The sequence below is a fragment of the Styela clava genome, chromosome 2 (assembly GCF_964204865.1).
Source record: "Styela clava chromosome 2, kaStyClav1.hap1.2, whole genome shotgun sequence".
Taxonomy (NCBI): Eukaryota; Metazoa; Chordata; class Ascidiacea; order Stolidobranchia; family Styelidae; genus Styela; species Styela clava.
Genome location: NC_135251.1, coordinates 17,243,410 through 17,263,915, shown reverse-complemented (window position 1 = coordinate 17,263,915; position 20,506 = coordinate 17,243,410). Strand labels below are relative to the sequence as shown.

General features: G+C 36.5%; 3 protein-coding genes across 3 annotated transcripts; all 3 read left to right on the top strand.

Moving 5' to 3' along the window:
* Positions 1-1,613: 1,613 nt before the first annotated feature.
* Positions 1,614-7,990, top strand: LOC144419867 (organic cation transporter protein-like). The gene is made up of 11 exons (XM_078109980.1): positions 1,614-1,696; positions 2,133-2,253; positions 2,436-2,539; positions 3,071-3,225; positions 3,570-3,738; positions 3,952-4,102; positions 4,173-4,267; positions 4,379-4,593; positions 4,781-4,960; positions 5,086-5,227; positions 6,302-7,990. The coding sequence occupies exons 3-11, from the start codon at positions 2,502-2,504 to the stop codon at positions 6,417-6,419; spliced, it is 1,263 nt and encodes a 420-aa protein (XP_077966106.1). The 5' UTR covers positions 1,614-1,696; positions 2,133-2,253; positions 2,436-2,501; the 3' UTR covers positions 6,420-7,990.
* Positions 7,991-8,358: 368 nt separating this feature from the next.
* LOC144419988 (uncharacterized) lies at positions 8,359-9,026 on the top strand. The gene is made up of 2 exons (XM_078110282.1): positions 8,359-8,574; positions 8,798-9,026. The coding sequence occupies exons 1-2, from the start codon at positions 8,387-8,389 to the stop codon at positions 9,024-9,026; spliced, it is 417 nt and encodes a 138-aa protein (XP_077966408.1). The 5' UTR covers positions 8,359-8,386.
* Positions 9,027-11,277: 2,251 nt separating this feature from the next.
* Positions 11,278-16,357, top strand: LOC120336686 (uncharacterized). The gene is made up of 14 exons (XM_039404420.2): positions 11,278-11,430; positions 11,603-11,706; positions 11,939-12,036; positions 12,186-12,309; positions 12,499-12,583; positions 12,804-12,916; positions 13,101-13,188; positions 13,464-13,569; positions 13,649-14,300; positions 14,479-14,521; positions 14,597-14,855; positions 15,307-15,443; positions 15,666-15,829; positions 16,124-16,357. The coding sequence occupies exons 1-14, from the start codon at positions 11,424-11,426 to the stop codon at positions 16,262-16,264; spliced, it is 2,121 nt and encodes a 706-aa protein (XP_039260354.2). The 5' UTR covers positions 11,278-11,423; the 3' UTR covers positions 16,265-16,357.
* Positions 16,358-20,506: the final 4,149 nt, after the last annotated feature.

Sequence of the window (20,506 nt, the reverse complement as noted above, 5' to 3'; positions counted from 1 at the left end):
TATTGTATTGGCAGAACTGCTTGGTGTCAAGTCCAGAAGCCATCTTACATGTGTTTCGATGGGACATATAAGCAGCTGATAATGGGTTATCTTCCCTTTTTCCTGAAAATAAATTAAACACTTATCATCATTTGACAGTGCCAAGTTTGTGTATCAGATCAGTAATAAATTACCTGCTAACTAACAAAACAATCAGACCAATTTGACCATTAATGAAGATTTCTTTCAATTTAAAACGCAACTATGCCTACCAATGTGGGTAGTTTTCAGGATAGAATTTATCATTGGTTGGGGACAGATTGCAAGGTGCAGCATCGTACGATTACCATTTCTATGTCGGGATTAGTTAGCCAGTTATTTGTTTTAGAAGCATATACTTGATGGTGGGGGATGTCGTAATCGACCAGCGGTCGTGTGAACCACCCTCAGTGGGAGGAGAGCTGCAATCCACTCGCACATAACTATCCCCGCATGGGATTGGAAGCTGTGAAACTCCCAGTGGGATCAGAGATGCGGTGGCGAGCGTACTCTTAGATGGCGAATTCAATTGAATTCTGGTTATTTTTTGCATGAGCACTGGCGTTAAACTTTAGTTATCTATTCAACTTTTCACAATTACTAATAGATTACCTGCTAACTAGGAAAACAATACCTTATGGCAATTATTGATTAATACCTTACACGAGTCAAGTCTGCAAGTAGGCCTACGCCTAGGCCTACCAATAACAGTAGTTTGTCATCTGCTTTCCATTGAAATGAGGGAGCTTATGAATATTTAAAAATTCGATAACGGCACATGATGACTCACCATCAACGAAGTGCTGTCCGCAAACAGTTAAACACAAGTGAGATGGCTTCTGGACTTGACACCAAGCAGATCTGCCAATAGATGATATCCACATTGCGCGACGTTCCGGATCTTTTGAAAACAGGGGAATATAACTGAAGATCCATTTCGTTGTCTATAGTCTATACTATACGTGCAGCCAACGGAACAATACGAAATAACCATTTTCAACAGCCAAACAAAACGGAAACGTATAATCCGACTTGCAACTGACAGGAGCCAAATGGACGATTTTGTTTTATTGCCGTCCAGTAACAAAGTCACGTGACCCGTGCAAGTCCTCTATATTTGATCTGAACGAGTTGGTCCCAGCACAGACGTCAAGAATGGGGAATAAGTAGGCTTACCATATCTCTGAAGCCAAAAACCGGGACGGCGCGGATTGGACAAGTCAAACTTGGTTCGATTCTGGGGGTTAGTAATAGTTTAAACGTTTTCCTACCATTGTGGGTAGATTGCAGGCATCAAAATTAGCTGTAAATCTTACTACGAAATCCTCGGTTTGACAAATAAAAATAAACTCTCTCTTTCTATTGGCCTTCGCTTCAAATAATGGGAATTGTTCTCATTCTTAAACTCATTAGAAAACTTGCACTTTGTTTCCGGCATTTTGATGATTCAACGACATTACAGTTGCACTGTTTTACCTATTCTTGGCACTATTGTGGCTCGCGAACAATGCAAAAATAATTTTGTGGCCCTCGGAGCCGACATCCTTTATATTATTTTAACTACATTTGAAAAAATGCAAACATGTTTTCAGATAGAAAGGAATATCTCGAGATCAATCTTGTTACGTTACATTCCACATGAGGGACCGAATGGGAATGAATTTTCAAAATGCAAAAGGTATGTTTTTGATGATATATGCTATGTTTATTTCATTGTATTTGCGTTTCGATCTTAAATTCTGTTGGCTTTTGTGGCATCATAATTCAGTAGCTGCCTCAAACATGATATTATGCGAATATATATATATATAGGTTCCATTACATTTGAACCCACGTACATTTGAACCCATGACAATTGCACCTGTATGCTATTGCACCTATGGAATTTTTTTTGTTTCACGGATAGTTAAACCCATACTAACCCTAACCCATGGGTTTTAGCACCCGCATATAGATTGAACCCGTGGATATACGCATGGGTACAAATGTACATGGGTTCAAATGTACGGTCACCATATATATATATATATATATATATATACAACAATGTTCAATTCTAGAAGAGATTTTTTTTGGGATATCCGGTAAACGTAAAACGTCACAGTTAAATTTAGGTATGTCAATGTTTCAAACCACAACATCACACTTAACACCACCGGGAGCTATGCTAATGAATATTGCAAAGACGGATGGGTATACAATGCAAAAGATGGGGTAAAAACTGGGACAGAGGAGGTAAAGAGCAATCTATTAACCCTGCTAAAACGCTTAACTGCATTTAAAATTACATTTTCCTTCAAATCATCTGCTAAGAAATAATATTATATGAGTCGACGATAAAAGATTGTAAATGGTGTTTTTATATTTCCTAAATAGTCATCCTCTCAGCTCAACCAGGAGTCATGATTCGTTTTTAGTTTGACTTGGTCTGTAATGATGATTGGCAAAGAATTCTTCTGACGCTTGGATTTTCAGCAGGGCCAATGTTTAGTGGTCTGATTGCAGGGATGATAGTTGACAGGTTTGTTCAATTTGCATACCATAAAAAAAACTATGAAGTTGAATGCAAGATTTATTTTAAGCAACAAATGTCTCTCAAAACAAAAACATTTTTACTTTTCTAGAAATTTTAACATTACAGTAAAAACGCCGATTATAAAGTAGGCTACAGCGATTTGCTAAACACTGCACATCTCTTGAAATCCAACTTGATTACAAACAACTAACTAGGAAACAAAAGTAGAATGCTCAAAAACATTAGCACGATGGTCACGTGCATATAATAAAAAAGTGACACAATAAAATGTCATATGCCCATATTTTATAAAAAGTGTTCCCATGAATGGAAACACAGCAGTCAAAATTGACTCTTAAAAACTTTTAAAAAGTAATAATCTTCTAGCTGCTATTTTTCGCCTCTATAGACTCCATGGACATTCTCATCACTGGGAGAAACATTTGAACATTTAAAGATAAATCCCAAAGCCTTGTTGCACAAAACTACGCCAGTTATACGTACCATTAATCGAAAATAACTCTTACGAAATTCCAGGTTTGGACGGAAGAAGCCAACAATTATTTACGGTATGATTATATCGTCACTGATGATCGCTTATAGCTTTGCGCCAAACTTTGCATCTTGTGTCATATGGTTTACGTTATTAGGAGCAATCAACGCAGCAGCATTTTGTACAGCATTTTTATATGGTAAGACATAATCAAATGCTTGTAGGTATAAATTACTTATTATTATTGTTTTAGGGCTTTAGTTTAATGCAAACATACATTGCATCAAGAGTGTTACCAAATTAACTCTCTTTATGCCCAATTTGACAACTTGCATTTTTTTAAATATTGTACAAAAGATTAATTTCGTTGTTCGAAATTGTAGGTCATACACACCGCAAGACAAATAAACAGGGAAATAAAGCATCACGCTACACATTTTTCAAAACTCGAAACTCCGAAACTGAGTCACGAGGTCCCTGTTCTTTTCAGCAATGTAGCTGGTTTGCCTTGTCGGAATTTATCATATAAATTTAATTTATCAGTACAAGAATTGGTCAAAACTGACAAACGAGCTACAATCAGCTGTCTTATTTATTCTTTTGAATCTTTCTCGTACATGCTGGTCCCAGCAATCGCATATCTATGTCAAGATTGGCGATGGATTTTGAGAGTCGTTGGCTTGATTGGTATTCTGTACATTCCTTCTTGTTGGTAAGTCTTCAAATAATGTAAGTTGAAATAGCGAATTTAAGCTTGAGCCCGATGTTAAGAGGTTGAAAACAAAAAAATGATTTCACAATAGTATGTTTGAGAACAATCATAGCCATACTAGATTTGGAACCACGCGTACCAGCTTATTCGAACCATTTTATTCATCATGTTAAATATGTTTTTCTATATATAATTACTTATTTTGTTATGAAGGATTATTTTTGAATCTCCAAGATGGCTTGCAAGTAAGGGTCGCATTGCTGAAGCTACAAAAGTCATGAAATTCATCATGCGAAAAAATACGACAAATCAAAAGCTTTTGAGGCAAAATATATTTTTGATTTCGTCACCCGCAAAATCTAGTGTAGGTATTAGTTTTCAATTATTAAAGAGCACGTTAAAACTAGTGTTGACCAAATCTATTCACAATTCAGACTACAAAAAGTAAGGATTCAAAGGAGACTCATTTCATCATACTTTTAAGAAACCGAGTATTGCTGAAGCGATGCTTCATTATCAGTTGGATTATGTAAGACTTTCCACTTTAAAATTACATAGGATAAATAATGGTTGTCGTAGATTGGACAGCTTTGTCAGAAACGGAGATTTTTAGTTAACTCCTGATTTCCTATTGTTATAGCACCGCGACTTTGACATCTTATTATGGTTTTGGATTTAATACGTCAAACCTTGAAGGAAACAAATACTGGAACTGTTTTATTTCCGCCGCTGCAGAACTTCCTGGCTGGATTTTTGCTCCTTATTTTCTGCAAAAATTTGGTAGAAGATCTACGTTATCCGCAGCATATGCAATATCATGTTTATGCTCAATACTCTGCCCGGTGTTTGGCAACTGTGAGTTAAACTTACTGCATAATACCGTGGGCCTACTGTGTAATGATATGGTAAAAAGTATCAGATATGTAGCGAATATTGTTCTGGTTGATAAACTGTGGATTTTCATGAATAGCTTAGCGAAAGACTCGAAATGCTATTCCAAGGTTGTTTGAAATGAGCTTGATCATCTTACTTCCTATTGCAGATAACGCAGTAAGTATTGCGTTTGCAATGCTCGGAAAGGTTTTTATTTCATCTACTATGGCAATGATTTTTTTGTATCCAGCTGAGCTTTTTCCAACAAAACTCCGCAACACGGCACTTGGATTCTCTGCAACGCTTTCCCGTTTTGGTGGTTTGATGGCGCCGTTTATTGCTTTCACTGGTAAGCTTGACCCAGATTATTCACTCTTCATAGGATAAGATTACAGTTATATGAGTTGCCACAACTGGGCGCTGTATTAATATGTACCGAACCTAGCATATTGTGGTATTATTCGTAATTTACAGGTGAAAGTTCGAAGTTGGTTCCATTTCTGATTTTAAGCGGTATTGCTCTAGTCGCGTCAATTGTAACGCTCTTGTTGCCCGAAACAAAAGATCTACCCCTTCCCGAAACTCTGGAGGAGTCGCTTGCATTAGAAAAATATAGGTAACGTACTTCTCACACTTTTTGTGGCGCTCCCGTAGTATGTGAAGCAACATGGCGGACACCTGAACATAGTATGTGTACCAGGTTAGGGTTAGGCCATAATTTTAATCCAGTTTTCCTTAGTTTAGTTCTATTACGAGTTCGGGGACTATCCAAGTGACTCCCGTAGTATTTGTACCTGAAATTATGGCCTAACCCTACCTGGTACACATACTACGTTCCGGTGTCCGCCATCTTGGATCACATACTACGAGGGTACCCTTTTTGTTTAGTAATAATCTGTTTGACTGGTATGCTCAAAAACATGGTTATTTTCTTTTTACAGCGCATTTTGAAGTTGTCTAATATATATAATTACAATTGCGGTCCAATAAACCATAATTTTTTTTCCAAACAAAAGAACAATGCTCAAATATACGAACACGAATACCAACTGCAGTACCCATGAGACTTAGAATGAAATCCGTTATATGATCATTCGAAAGCTTCAAATCAAGTCTAACCGCCGCATTAACATTGGTAGTACTGGAGTTGAGAAGACAGCAAAGACTTTGTCGGAAAGATGTGAGGGAGATTTGAAGTGACGCCACGCGGCGGCGCAGTATTTGCAGTGATAACAAAATTTTGCATGAAATATCGAATTTTATAGGCGTCGGGAAAATATAAAAGTGATAGCCTTCTAGAGGAATAAACGATATTTAAGTGCTGTAAATTTGAAAACGATTGGTGCATTATTTTATGGAGACAACAAGTCAACAACAACAATTTAGCAAAACACACCATATTAACACTTCGGGCCCAATAATCAGGACACATTGTAAATCTAGAATGTGTTTCATTTACATACACGATAGCTTCTCACATATCCGTTGCTTCTTATTCAGAGCTATGTTTTATGATGTGCTATTAACACTTTGAGAAAATTGCCATCATTTCAAAATAAAATTTCGAGTACGCTATTAGTTCGACTCGTTTGTCAATGTCCAACATCAAAATTGTGATAACAAAGTTCCCTATATTTAACCATTGGTTTATAAGATTACAAAAATGTTGTATTAAAATTTTCTTTCACAGGTTACAAGTACCATCGTGTAAAAAGGCAAAGTTGGAAAAAAATACCAGAAAGACAGCGACAAGCACATTTACCTCGGATGCGGATGAAAATGATAAAATAAAAAACTGCATTTTATAATCGAAACATATTATCTTTAGTGATTTATTATGCTGACCCATATTGGTTACTTGGTAACAGGAAGAGTAAAAAACTAATTACATATACAGTATATAAAAACTTCCAAGGGACCTGGAGAATGTGCTCCCGAAGCACATTCCAATAAAATTGTGCGTAGTATATTGTTGTCCCTTTTTTTTGTTGGGCGAGCTAGAAACGTTCTCATCTCCACAATGCCTATTCTATACTTGTTTTCAAAGAATAATGCTTGGAAGAAATCAAACAATAGCACACCCCTGAAATTCCCTCTAGTCTCAGATGAGGCTGCAACTGAGTTGAAGATGATCAAATCTTTATGACGAAGACCAGCTCAATTGCGCTTTAATGGTAGGGACCAGATGTCACAAGAACCAAACTCGTATTTCATGGATGTAAAGTGCCCAGGTTGCTATAAGATTACGACGGTATTCAGTCACGCTCAAACAGTCGTGCTGTGCGTCGGATGTTCAACTGTTTTTATGCCAACCAACTGGTGGAAGGGCGTGGCTTACAGAAAGTTCGTGGTTAGTGACATTCACAAAAAACTATCATTCTAGCAGAGATGAATAAAGGTATATCTGATGTTCATGTGCTCTTGTTTATAATGTGGCTCTTCGCGGTAATGAAGTACGAAATGCGGCTCTTAGTCTCTGACTGGTTGGCCATTCCAGAAATACTTCATTGATGTGTGGCGTGTGCTCGTTGTTTTGATCACCACGTGCTCGTTGTTTTTATCACCATTGTGCTCGTTATTTTGATCTAGGTATGCGGAATTTTTGCTTGCTTTGGTATTAATCGCGAGGAAAGGTGACACCTCTCTGCCAGGAGACAGGCCATTTTCGAAGCAATCTAGGAGATCGAATTTTGTGGTCATTTGGTGTCGACCGTTTCGCAATTATGACACATCACACCATCAGGACGTTTCATCAAACTCTTGTGTAGTTGTGACAGCATAGGCAGCTTTCTTCTCCCTGTGTCATGTATTATGATTTTCATTGTGTTTACTGTGTGTGAGTTTGTTTCCCGTTAACAACCCCTAAATCCCCATTGGTTGCGAACCACCGCCGTGATTCTATACCTAAAAATAGCTGCCATGAGCATTGTTATATTCTTCGATTTTGCAAACATAGTCCAAGTATATGCCATGTATATATACAGTATATACAGTGGTTGGATTCAAATTTTTTGTCAGCCGGTTCCATCACAAAAGTCATATTTTTCAGCCGTTTCTGTTACAAAAAGTCATGTTTTTTCAGGGATGCTAACCGGTTCGCTGTACTCATAAAATTCCACGAGACGGTTCTATAGAACCGGTGCGAACCGGCTGAATCCCACCACTGAGTATATATATATTCACTTAATCAAATGCACGTGTATTGATGAGATGCTCATTGCTCAGGTCAACAGAAACAAAATGTCTAGGTTTCGACCACTTACTTGGAGTGTTCAATTAGAGAACAGGCATAAAAACAAGTTTCGCCTAATATTTAGCAGCATTGTCGCTCTGCTACATCTTGCCTTACGTTAGGTACTCTTGTGTCGCGAAAAATAGGTTTTTATACCGGAAAACTTTTCTGGCTTTTCAGTTGTATATCATGATATAACAAAATATATGTGCGAATGTAATTACAAAGTTTCGGAACACTCAAATTTTTACTTGATTTGATCAACATTTCATACCTTTGATTACATTTTGTCTTGATATCTATGTCTATATTTTCAACCTGAGTGCAAATTTTTAAAAGATACGGTAATCGTTATCAAGTACTATCTGAGTAGCAATCGAGAATTTCTTTTAATTTTACTAAATGAAAGGATTGATCAGCAATCCTTTCAATTGCTGATAAGATGTATAACACATTTCTTATCAGTTTTTTAATTTTCCCACGAAAGATATAATCGGTTATATAAACAAGATCCACAAAATTTATGTCACCACATATGTTACAATGGCGAGCGAAACGAATGAATTTACTGTATTACAAAACAAAAAACCGATTTCATTCAAGTTTGACTTGAAAACGATATGCCCAAAGTTATCATTTGATTGGGATGAAATTCGAAAGAGCACAACATCAAGTCTTTCTTCAGAAGATGAAGTTACGAAAAGAAAGATTTACGCTGATGTTTATCAAAGGTGAAATTTATAATTTATTTCTCAAATTTTTGAAGTTTCAATTTTACACTTAGTATACAACCCACTAGCTAATGATAAGACAATCCGTAGCATGACGGTAATATGCTCACCCAACAGGCAGCAATGAAATCAATAGATCTAACTACTTCACCACGATTTTGTCAGAGAAAAGTTTAATTCTAAACCGCCGAATACAACACATAATAGCATTTTGAAATTTCAGAATGACGGACCATGACTCCGAATCATCTGGCGACGAATATGCAAATTTTAATGAAGTCTATTATGGAAGTACATTGAATCAAGAAATGATCAAGCGTAGAATGCGCGGAAGCACAAACAGTACGGATTCAGAATCTTCAGTATTCCCTACTCCAAAGAAGAGAAAAGTAGAGAGTAATAAAAACATAAGCAACAAACTTCCCAATCAAGGTATTACTATTATTATTTGAACAAACATTACGTGTATTTAATTGCATTAGTCATACACTGGGTAATTACGTTCTGTCAATGTAGTTTATGAAAATATGGCAATTTAGAACGACGTTCAACATGCAAGAGAACATTTCTTTAGAGTTCGGGCGTTGTAAAGTCGCACTATCAGTCGTAAAACTGCTGTTGATTGTCGAAACCTTTTACGTTAACGTTTCTACAATGTGGATTGTTCGACCGCAAGTTTGTTGAAAGTAGTGTTGGGCGAATGTTATTTCAGATCTTGCCAATACCGTAGTCCGTAACTGTATAGTCCGTAACCGTAATTTCGCTGTAGATAGAAATAAGAAATAGGTTATGATAGAAAATGATGAAGAAAAATTTACAAAATGTTGAGACCTGATATTAGTCCGTAAATCACGATTAGTTATTTAGGCCAAACGCTTAGTCATTTGACATTGCGAGAAACAAAAGTACTTTCAATAAGATAAAGATGTGTCTGATGTAATTAATCAAGAGTCTAAGCGCGATAATTATCGGGTTGGATAGTATTGACATTCACCTGTTGATAGTTGTCGAAACTGCGAAAAATTAAGATTGTTGGCGATAATTACGGAAACTCCAACTGAAAAAATCAACGTGCGCCTCCGACTTATATGATTTCCCCAAAGCAAATAACACAAGAACAGGTGCGATTGATACGCATGCCAAAATGATTTATTTTCGGAAACGGCGTCATCGGAATGTCTTTATTCTGCTAGATCTCGCAGAGCCCATTAGTCCGTCCTAAGGATATGGAATGCAAGATGTCAGAGTAAACCAAAAATGTAAAACCGAAAAGTTGGCAATGTATGTCGCTGAATATCAATAACCCTGAAGCTCCTTCTTTACGGAATGATTACGTCACATAATTCGTTTCTTGGCTTTCGATTGAAAATTTCGCTATTGCGTACGACAAGGTGACCGTACATTTGAACCCACGTACATTTGAACCCATGCGTATATCCACGGGTTCAATCTATATGCGGGTGCTAAAACCCATGGGTTAGGGTTAGTATGGGTTTAACTATCCGTGAAACAAAAAAAAATCCATAGGTGCAATAGCATACAGGTGCAATTGTCATGGGTTCAAATGTACGTGGGTTCAAATGTAATGGAACCGTACGACAAGTCTTGTCACAATAGACCGTAAATACCGTAATCATTCGTTTTGTTGCTCGACATATAGTGTATTAATTATTGTTTTATTTATTATGACAGTCTGATTCTACGTAAGCAGACTTCTGCCAATCATCATTAGCGATTATTAAATAGTTATCCCGTTCATTAAGGATTTGACTTTTCGTGATAGTGAAACTTAACGTGTGCGCTAATCTGGCATTATAAAAGTAAAACTGCAAGTAATCAGCGTATGATAACACATAATTATACATAAAGGTAAAAAACTTGGCACACCTGCCTTGCTGGGAAGTTTTCATTTCACGGTATAATGACCGCCTTGCCACTCAGGCAACCCGTTGTGTTGGCTATTGTCTCTTGATATGAATAAACTGAGGCAGATGTTGCTTCTTTTTTTTCGCTGACGTGATTTGGGTCACAGACAGTTTTCACTGTCTGACATCTCTGAGTACTCTCAATTTCGACAGTTGAAGATTTCAACAGTATCTCATTCATTGAAATGTGGGTGCCGGCAGGTTAAACCTAGACCAGAGTTATTGAGTGCGAATCGAGAAAGTATTGAATATATATATATAATATTGTGGAATATTACGGCGGCTGCAGTGAAAATAATAAACTCGGATTTAGTTTGACAATGGGTTACCATGTAAATTTAAGTGAAAGTAAAATATTCGAGTATTATATGGCTTATTAGATGTGGATCCTGTTTGACCCGGCTTGATGTATCCGAACTTAAAACGGAAAGTCTGCCAGTGAATAGCAGAAAACAATTTCCGCCATGCATCGCCACAAAATTTCAGCACTAGAAAACCCAGCATGTCAGAAATCATCAAAAAATTTAGTTGGTTCAAAAAGATTCCAGCAGTGTAATCCGCTTTGAAATTTTGACGTCACTTGATTCATCTTCCTTCGCAAACAACGAAGTGTTTGCAGTTCTACTTTTCACGATTATTTAGACTGCTTAGTCAAGGAGAAACGTATCGCGAAGTAGAAAGGTGACATTTGATACCTAGGTCAGGCTTCCGTGCAAATAGTATTAGCAAACGAATCCAGGAGACAGATCAGCGAAAGATATATATGATTTAGCGTGCCAGAGACAAACCTTCACTTAATTCGTAATATTGTCGACGTATGTTTAAACATATGCGTTGTCATTGCAGTTTTATATTTAATTATTTCTTACTGATTTTATCTAAGCAATTTGTGAGGAGGAACGTTGTTGTTATTGGCGCCTAACAATGCGAGGTAAGTGATGATTTGTAGTATATTGAATAATGTTCAATTTTTAAGCGATGCCTAATTTTTTTTCCATGATTTGATGCTTTCGGAATTATGTATCGAAATCTATTTTGTCATGTTTTTTCTAACCGTCTAAAACAAAAATTCAATCATGGAATAATACCTGATATTTATCAAGGTCAAATCAAATTGGTGGCATGTGGAACGGCCAAGAAGTTGACTGTCACTCTGTTGGGAATTAGAAACATTTTGTCTTCAATAGGATCCAGCATTTACATAAAGGTAAGTCCAAACTTAATTACGTCCTTACCTGTACTAATCAAGTGACGTATGCTGGTATGTTCATTTGTATCGCGACAATAAGATATATTATGTAAATGGATAATTTGATAATATGAATGCTAGAATCAGGATCTGGACTTTGTTATTTTAAAATTGCTCAACAAAAATTTACTGGTAGATTTTCGTCGTAAATTTCAGGTAACATGTGAAAGTAATCGCATATTATTTTTAGATTTCCCTAATTTCGGAAAAGAGCGAAACACATGCTGAACATATCATGAAGGTGCACATGGCAGCAAAAGAAACCATTCTCCACGAGACGGTCTCTTTGTAAGTACTGATAATACCATTACGATTATAATTTGTCAAGTTTTGACATACACGGAATGGCCGAACCTTTTGCTGAAAAAAAAAGAATATCTTGATCTAATAGTTTAGGTTTTAAATTAAAAATTTACATGAAAAAATTAAAATTCTAGTAACTTGTCTCGGATGGCATTGAATAGAAGATTGCTGATTGAAGTCTGGTCACAGGCTATGACTCCGGTGAATTTTAAAGGATGCACAAGCTTTGGACTTCGGAAGTTTATGACGAATAATGAGGTAACTTGCATCATTTTTATTATTAACGTAATAATATTCAAAAATTGAACTGTTATTCTCGATTTTAAACGAACAACCACATATTCCAAATCGTTATTGTTTTGATCTCAAGCAACGGTAATACGTCGTTTCTGCTTAAAATGTCAGTGTCATGTCAGTCATTCCAATTAATTCAACATTATTTCACAGATAATTCAAGGTTCATATTACTTGCTCGGTGAGAACATAGGACGACGAAAACATCTTGCTGTGAAACCGAATCAAAGCCTCAGCAGTAAGATAATTATTATGCAAATATGATAACTTAGTGTATACAAAATGTTAATTTTATCGCATATTTTATGCAAATGATGTGTTGGTAAGTAGGTCGACGGAAAAGTCTTGCTTGGAACGCATGGATTCAAATTTGTTTGAAATCTCTCATTCACTCGGGACTCGTAATAATATAAGAATAAAATGAATAAATAAATGTACTTTCTCATTTCTGACATCAGGAGAAAACAAGGTAAAGACAATGAATTATAATCAGTTCCCAGCAGAGACATCACAAAATGACAAATCACAAGCTGGATTCACGCCGAGCAGAAAAATGATCGAACATAAGGAGGTTAGTTCGGAACAATTACTATTAATCTCAAAGCATGAAATTGGGAAACGTCGGACGCATCAAGCTTTCATCACTAATTATGCCCCAAACACTGTCAAACTCATGTACGATACATAGAACGGTTCTTCTGCCGATAGACAATATATATTATAACATTATTCAATAAAAATATTTCTATTTTTAGATCCAATTATCGACTAATGCCATTGTAAGAGATGTTCAATTTGGCGCACAAACACAATCGCCACCATGTGTTTCATCAGTCACAGAAGGTAAGGGGTTCTAACCGAGTCGAGTGAGTTTTATAATAAGTTGATGTCGCTTCCGAAAAATCCTAATGCACAAGCAACTAATTTTGTCACAAAACCATGAGACTTTTAAAGCTTAGTCAGATGTGTAAATTTTCGTACGATATCAATACAAAACATACCAGCTGATCTATTTTACTCAAAATGCTCCTTTTCTTATTAAAGCCTAAGAGAGTTGTTGCCTTGCGTTTCTTACTAGTTTACTTTGATTAAAATGTATATAAACCTTTTATTTTCAGGATCACAAGCTTATTCCGTCGGACTCCGTGAACGAGACGTAATATTGTCAATCAATGGGTCAATTGTTAATAACCGGACTAATTTTGAATTTCAAAATTTACTGAGGTAAGTGTTATTTTTAGGTTATTATTTATATATTTTTGCAATGAACAAAATTGCCAACTGGTATTTTGCCTCTATATAGATCTTGTTCCGGTGTTGTAGTGCTGAAAATTCAAAGAAGTCATCGAAACAACCGAGAATTGAACAATACACCAAAAGGCGGATATAAACGTAAACTTAATAGAAAAGGTGGTGTTCGACACAAAAAGCGTAAATTGAACGAACATCGACTAAGGACATCAGCGCAAAATAACTTGCAATTCATTACAACGAGAGAAAAACTACAAAAGTATAGATATATAGAAAATGATATAGACCAGCAAACGCCATTCAGACCACAACATGATATGAAGCACCAAATCAAACCAATACAATTTGAAGATGAAGATAATGATGATGTGTTTTTGACTGAAGAGCAGGAACAGACATTTCAAATTTGCAAGCCCCCGTTATATGCTGGTAACTCCATTCCCTGTCGTCCTAGCAACACTCCCGGTACACCGCTGTGTTTGGCGTCCGTTACATACGGTGCAAATTTGCAAAAGTCGGCGAGAATAGTCCGAAGACGAACATATCATGACGGGAAAAAACAACTCGCGCAATTGAGACAAATGGTTCCCGGATGTGAATCGCCGATTCTTCGACGATCTGCAAAAAGAAGCATTAACGGATATGAACGCACAAGCAGCAAAAGATATTTTAATAAGTCGGAGAGTTTTCGTATGCAAAAATCGGTATGTAGATTTTATAAACTAATTGTTCCGATATTCGATTTTTTTATTATTGAAGCGGCGTCACAGCACAATGCAAAGGCAATCTTATAAATATTCCGACGAATCTATACGTTTAAACAAACTGAACCAATAAATTAAAAAAATATAATATATAAACATTATAATTTCTTTGTTACAGGCTGGGAATGAGAAGTTCACCTTATATTATCCTGATTTCATTGGTAAGTAGATTCAAGCATGCGTTCACCTTGGGTCGATGTGAGGAAGTTTGCATTATTTAATTTTTTCATTTTCAGATTTTCCTCAAAAATTCGAACTTGGGGCACCGAGTGATATCGTGTCATCTGAAATAAATAGCTCGAGGTCGCAAAATTATGACAATGATCGCGTGGAAATCGTTAGTGTTACGTCATCAAGCGATGTTGATCCAAAACGAATAAGAAGTCGGTCATGTTCTTCCGAATCAGATTTGAAAACGAAAGAAGAACTACAAAACAACAAAAATATTTCGAGTAAAATTGATTGGATCGAAACAGAAAAGATTAAAAAGATATTGTAAGTAACAAAAGTCTTTTTTCTTACCTTATTTGACTCTTACCGTGACAAACATAAATATATCTTACTTTGAATCGAAATATTTGGATGTTTGTAGTACAGGGTTCCATAAGTCGGTTTGTTGAATTAGTAACCCTGTGCCCTGTATTGATCAAATGCAATAGCCTAGATAAGTTAAATGAAGCATACACACTTTTGCTAGGAACAGTACATGGGCATTTACTGAAGTGAAAAGATTCTTTGCTTTTCTTATAACTGACATATGAAATCATACACAAATCTTGTAGCTTCTGTGCTGCTGCTAGTTTATTTTTATGTTAATGATTGAAGTTGAAAATGAAAAAAAGTTTAACTTGTATAAGTGTAAACTATTTGTGTCACTTGTGCTGATACATTTCTTACCTCATATATTCTAATGTTTTTCAAATATATTTTTTCAACATTAATTTAGTCGTGTCAAGTCAAGAAAACATAAGAACGAGGAGAAGAAAGGCTACACAGCACTGGAAAGTAATATTATTAACGTATCGTCTTGTTCCTCCAATTCTTCGTCAGCGAATGGACTGCTAGCTATTTTGAAAGATAAAGGTTTGTAGAATATTCCCGTGAATCGATTTTAAATTAAACCTAGATTAATCCTGGTTATAATCAGATACGAATTAATGTAATATTCTGTTTTAAAACTGTTTTCACATAATCTACATTTTATCATTTGCCAGTATTCTTCGGCGGTTAGGTTTATTACCTTTCTCTCTCATTGTTTTGAAAATACATATATATATATTAATGTATATTTTTTATTTTTTGAAGGTAAATGTGCTTCCTTTCGCGCATTTCTTGCAATAGAGCACAGTGAGGAAAATCTTGATTTTTGGACTGAATGTGAAAGTTACAAAAATAAGAAGACAACAAAACAACGTAAACTTGCGTCTGCGATCTACAAAAAATATATCCACTCTGATGCAGAGTGTGAGGTATGATTTGACATTCAGTCTTTATCAGCACTATTTTTTTTTTGATTTTTGAGTGAACGGCCATATATATAGGCGAAACATCCATCATATCCTTGAAATTTTATCTACTGCTGCTGGAGCGAGTCATTCATTGGTCTTTGCCAGGGCTCAGGTCCCTCCATTTTCAATGAAAACATTGCCACCCATATGATTTGGTTGTTGGTTGGTTTGTTCTGATTCAGTCTAAAAAAAACCTTCCGGCTCCAAATTATTCAAATACGTCAATGCCTAATGGATAATCTTTTATATTTTCAGGTTAATATTACATCAAAAATACGTTCAATGATAACAGAAAAGCTGCAGAATCCAACCTCAGAAATGTTCCAGGAAGCTCAAGATCATATATTTCGGTTGATGGAATCTGATTCTTACAGACGATATATTTCACAAAATTAAATTTAAATGTTTAGATGTGTTTTTTTGCCAATTTCGTCATTTGTTCCTGCATATGTTCTTTCGTCTATTGATTGAATAAATAAACTAAAAACCAGAAAATGTAGGCTTGTGTTATAGGTTTGCAAATCTATACGTAGCGCCAGTCGGTGAAGCTTGGCTCTCAAGGGGTATGTGAATGAACTCACCCATATTTTCGTTTAGTTGCTTGTACAGAGCGTAGTACACAGAGAGAAGTTGTATATAGAAAACCTCAACATTTTTAGTGACTGTTTGTAGAGAGAGTTTAGGTGAATGAGTTTGAGTATTTGCTTATGCAACTCACGACAAATGTTAGAATGAACATGATTACGCCTTTCACAAATTGTACGTAGAACCCCTCTCAGTAGTTTAACAACATTCCCGTCGTTTTTATTAGTTGCTACACAGAATCTAATTCAAAGTCAATGTATAAAGAAATATCCTCATATCTGGGCAACTGTGGCAATTGGTTACCAATGGCGCCATAGCTCAGCTGTTGCAGGTTACGTCCTGGGCAGTGAATGTTAGTCAAACTCGTTTGTGCAAACCGTCTACAACAGACATATGACATGAGCAAACTACGGCCCGCGGGCCAAATCCGGCTCGTTGGGTAGTTCAGTCTGGCCCGCATGATGCTGCCACAACCAAACTAAAACCAAATTTTGATGTTGGGCTAAAAATAGCTCAAGGAATTTGTTGAGATTGGGATTATATTTCGTTTTGGCACGAGGCTCACTGTTTTCCACTTTTGCTTTTGTAACAGTGTAAATATTGTTTATAAAATGTAACTTTTTACGTCACACTTACATGGCCGCCAGTCTAAGTAGACAAATTTTTTGGCACCCGGTCCAAAAAGCGTGCCTGGTCTAGAATCTACCTACATAAATATTTATGCATTGTTGATCTTCACAATGTATTTTATATATATTGAAACAAATTTGCATACATATACAAGCTCCATTTGGTTAGTATTTGCTTTAAACGCTTATCGGCGATATGAAACACCAAGTAAAAATATTTTAAAGATGTATCTGAACGTAGTAGTATATAGAGGACTTGCACGGGTCACGTGACTTTGTTACTAGACGGCAATGAAACAAAAACGTCCATTTGGCTCCTGTCAGTTGCAAGTCGGATTATACGTTTCCGTTTTGTTTGGCTGTTGAAAATGGTTCCATTACATTTGAACCCACGTACATTTGAACCCACGACGATTGCACCTGCACACTATTGCACCTATGAAAATTTTTGTTGTTTTACGGATATTTGAACTCATACTAACCCTAACCCATGGGTTTAGCACCCGCATATAGATTGAACTCGCGAATATACACATGGGTTCAAATGTACGTAGGTTCAAATGTACGGTCACCGTTGAAAATGATTATTTCGTATTGTTCCGTTGGCTGTACGTATAGTATAGACAACGAAATGGATCTTCAGTTATATTCCACTAATTTTAAAAGATCCGGAACGTCGCGCAATGTGGATATCATCCATTGCCTATTGTATTGGCAGAACTGCTTGGTGTCAAGTCCAGAAGCCATCTTACATGTGTTTCGATGGGACATATAAGCAGCTGATAATGGGTTATCTTCCCTTTTTCCTGAAAATAAATTAAACACTTATCATCATTTGACAGTGCCAAGTTTGTGTATCAGATCAGTAATAAATTACCTGCTAACTAACAAAACAATCAGACCAATTTGACCATTAATGAAGATTTCTTTCAATTTAAAACGCAACTATGCCTACCAATGTGGGTAGTTTTCAGGATAGAATTTATCATTGGTTGGGGACAGATTGCAAGGTGCAGCATCGTACGATTACCATTTCTATGTCGGGATTAGTTAGCCAGTTATTTGTTTTAGAAGCATATACTTGATGGTGGGGGATGTCGTAATCGACCAGCGGTCGTGTGAACCACCCTCAGTGGGAGGAGAGCTGCAATCCACTCGCACATAACTATCCCCGCATGGGATTGGAAGCTGTGAAACTCCCAGTGGGATCAGAGATGCGGTGGCGAGCGTACTCTTAGATGGCGAATTCAATTGAATTCTGGTTATTTTTTGCATGAGCACTGGCGTTAAACTTTAGTTATCTATTCAACTTTTCACAATTACTAATAGATTACCTGCTAACTAGGAAAACAATACCTTATGGCAATTATTGATTAATACCTTACACGAGTCAAGTCTGCAAGTAGGCCTACGCCTAGGCCTACCAATAACAGTAGTTTGTCATCTGCTTTCCATTGAAATGAGGGAGCTTATGAATATTTAAAAATTCGATAACGGCACATGATGACTCACCATCAACGAAGTGCTGTCCGCAAACAGTTAAACACAAGTGAGATGGCTTCTGGACTTGACACCAAGCAGATCTGCCAATAGATGATATCCACATTGCGCGACGTTCCGGATCTTTTGAAAACAGGGGAATATAACTGAAGATCCATTTCGTTGTCTATAGTCTATACTATACGTGCAGCCAACGGAACAATACGAAATAACCATTTTCAACAGCCAAACAAAACGGAAACGTATAATCCGACTTGCAACTGACAGGAGCCAAATGGACGATTTTGTTTTATTGCCGTCCAGTAACAAAGTCACGTGACCCGTGCAAGTCCTCTATATTTGATCTGAACGAGTTGGTCCCAGCACAGACGTCAAGAATGGGGAATAAGTAGGCTTACCATATCTCTGAAGCCAAAAACCGGGACGGCGCGGATTGGACAAGTCAAACTTGGTTCGATTCTGGGGGTTAGTAATAGTTTAAACGTTTTCCTACCATTGTGGGTAGATTGCAGGCATCAAAATTAGCTGTAAATCTTACTACGAAATCCTCGGTTTGACAAATAAAAATAAACTCTCTCTTTCTATTGGCCTTCGCTTCAAATAATGGGAATTGTTCTCATTCTTAAACTCATTAGAAAACTTGCACTTTGTTTCCGGCATTTTGATGATTCAACGACATTACAGTTGGGTGTTAAATTAACGCATGGTTCATACTTCATGTCATGAAGTGAGACGCAAATCATTGGTAAATCGGCTGCCTCCATTAAAAATAATTTTTTTTGTAATATTATCGAATAGAAAAACTATTATGACTGTCATACTGCAAAACCGGGACATTTAAGTCTATCGCCGGGACGGCAGAAAAACATGCTAAAACCGGGACTGTCCCGGCTGAACCGGGACGTATGGTAAGCCTAGGAATAAGGATATCGATAATTTGTATAGAACAACTTTCGGCGCTGAAAGAAATTTCAGCGACTACGTCACTACATGATAGTGAATTTTAAGGACGTAATATCGCATTGAAGTGAGTCGTTTACCCATTCTCATTTCTCAACAGCTATGGACCTTTCCCCGACCTTTGACCCCCGAAAATTTTTTCTCATACTTTACCATTGCAAAATTTTCGGGGCTATTTTAAGAGTGCTTTTGCGAGTTGGCGCCTGTAAAATGGCGTATGTGTTTCATACCATCATTATGATTTATCGCATACAACAATCTGTATTTTGAAACTACCGGTAAAGAATTTTAGCCTAGTCTATCACAGCTAATTCTACGCTAATTCAATCCATCAATCAATCTTTTATTTGTCATTTGTCAACACAAAAAACAAGCATATAGAAAACTGTTACAACAAACGAAATATACTGATCATGTTAATTGTGTGACTGGAGGGTCGCGAGGGACCTATAAAGGTCTTCAAGCAGCGACACCTAGCTGATGCAGGTTAGTATAAAAAAGTAACTAAATAAGACACAACTACTGAATACCAGTAGTTGCGGCAGTATACATAATTGAGGCTACTGTGCAGATTATTTAACAAAATAAATGTATAACTATCACGAGAGAATGCACTGAAGAGAGAAAATGAGAGGACAACAAGAAAAAATAAAGAAAAACTTAGAGAGAATGCAAATTTGACAAATGTAAAAAACTAAGAACCATGGAATTAATTTTTATTACTTAAATTAAATTAAAACTCATAGGAAGACAGAGTGATCATGAATTATCTGATTCATATTTAAGTTTCCGAAACACAGCTGAAAACTAACGAATAGAGTTCAAAAACGCGAAAACGAGGTAATGTTTACGACCACGCTTGAAAATCTGTCTTAGTGAGACAAGAGAGCTATGCTCAAATATATGGACACGTAGCGCCACCCAATGGCAATAATTTTGATGACGTCATAGCGAAAAAAAAAGT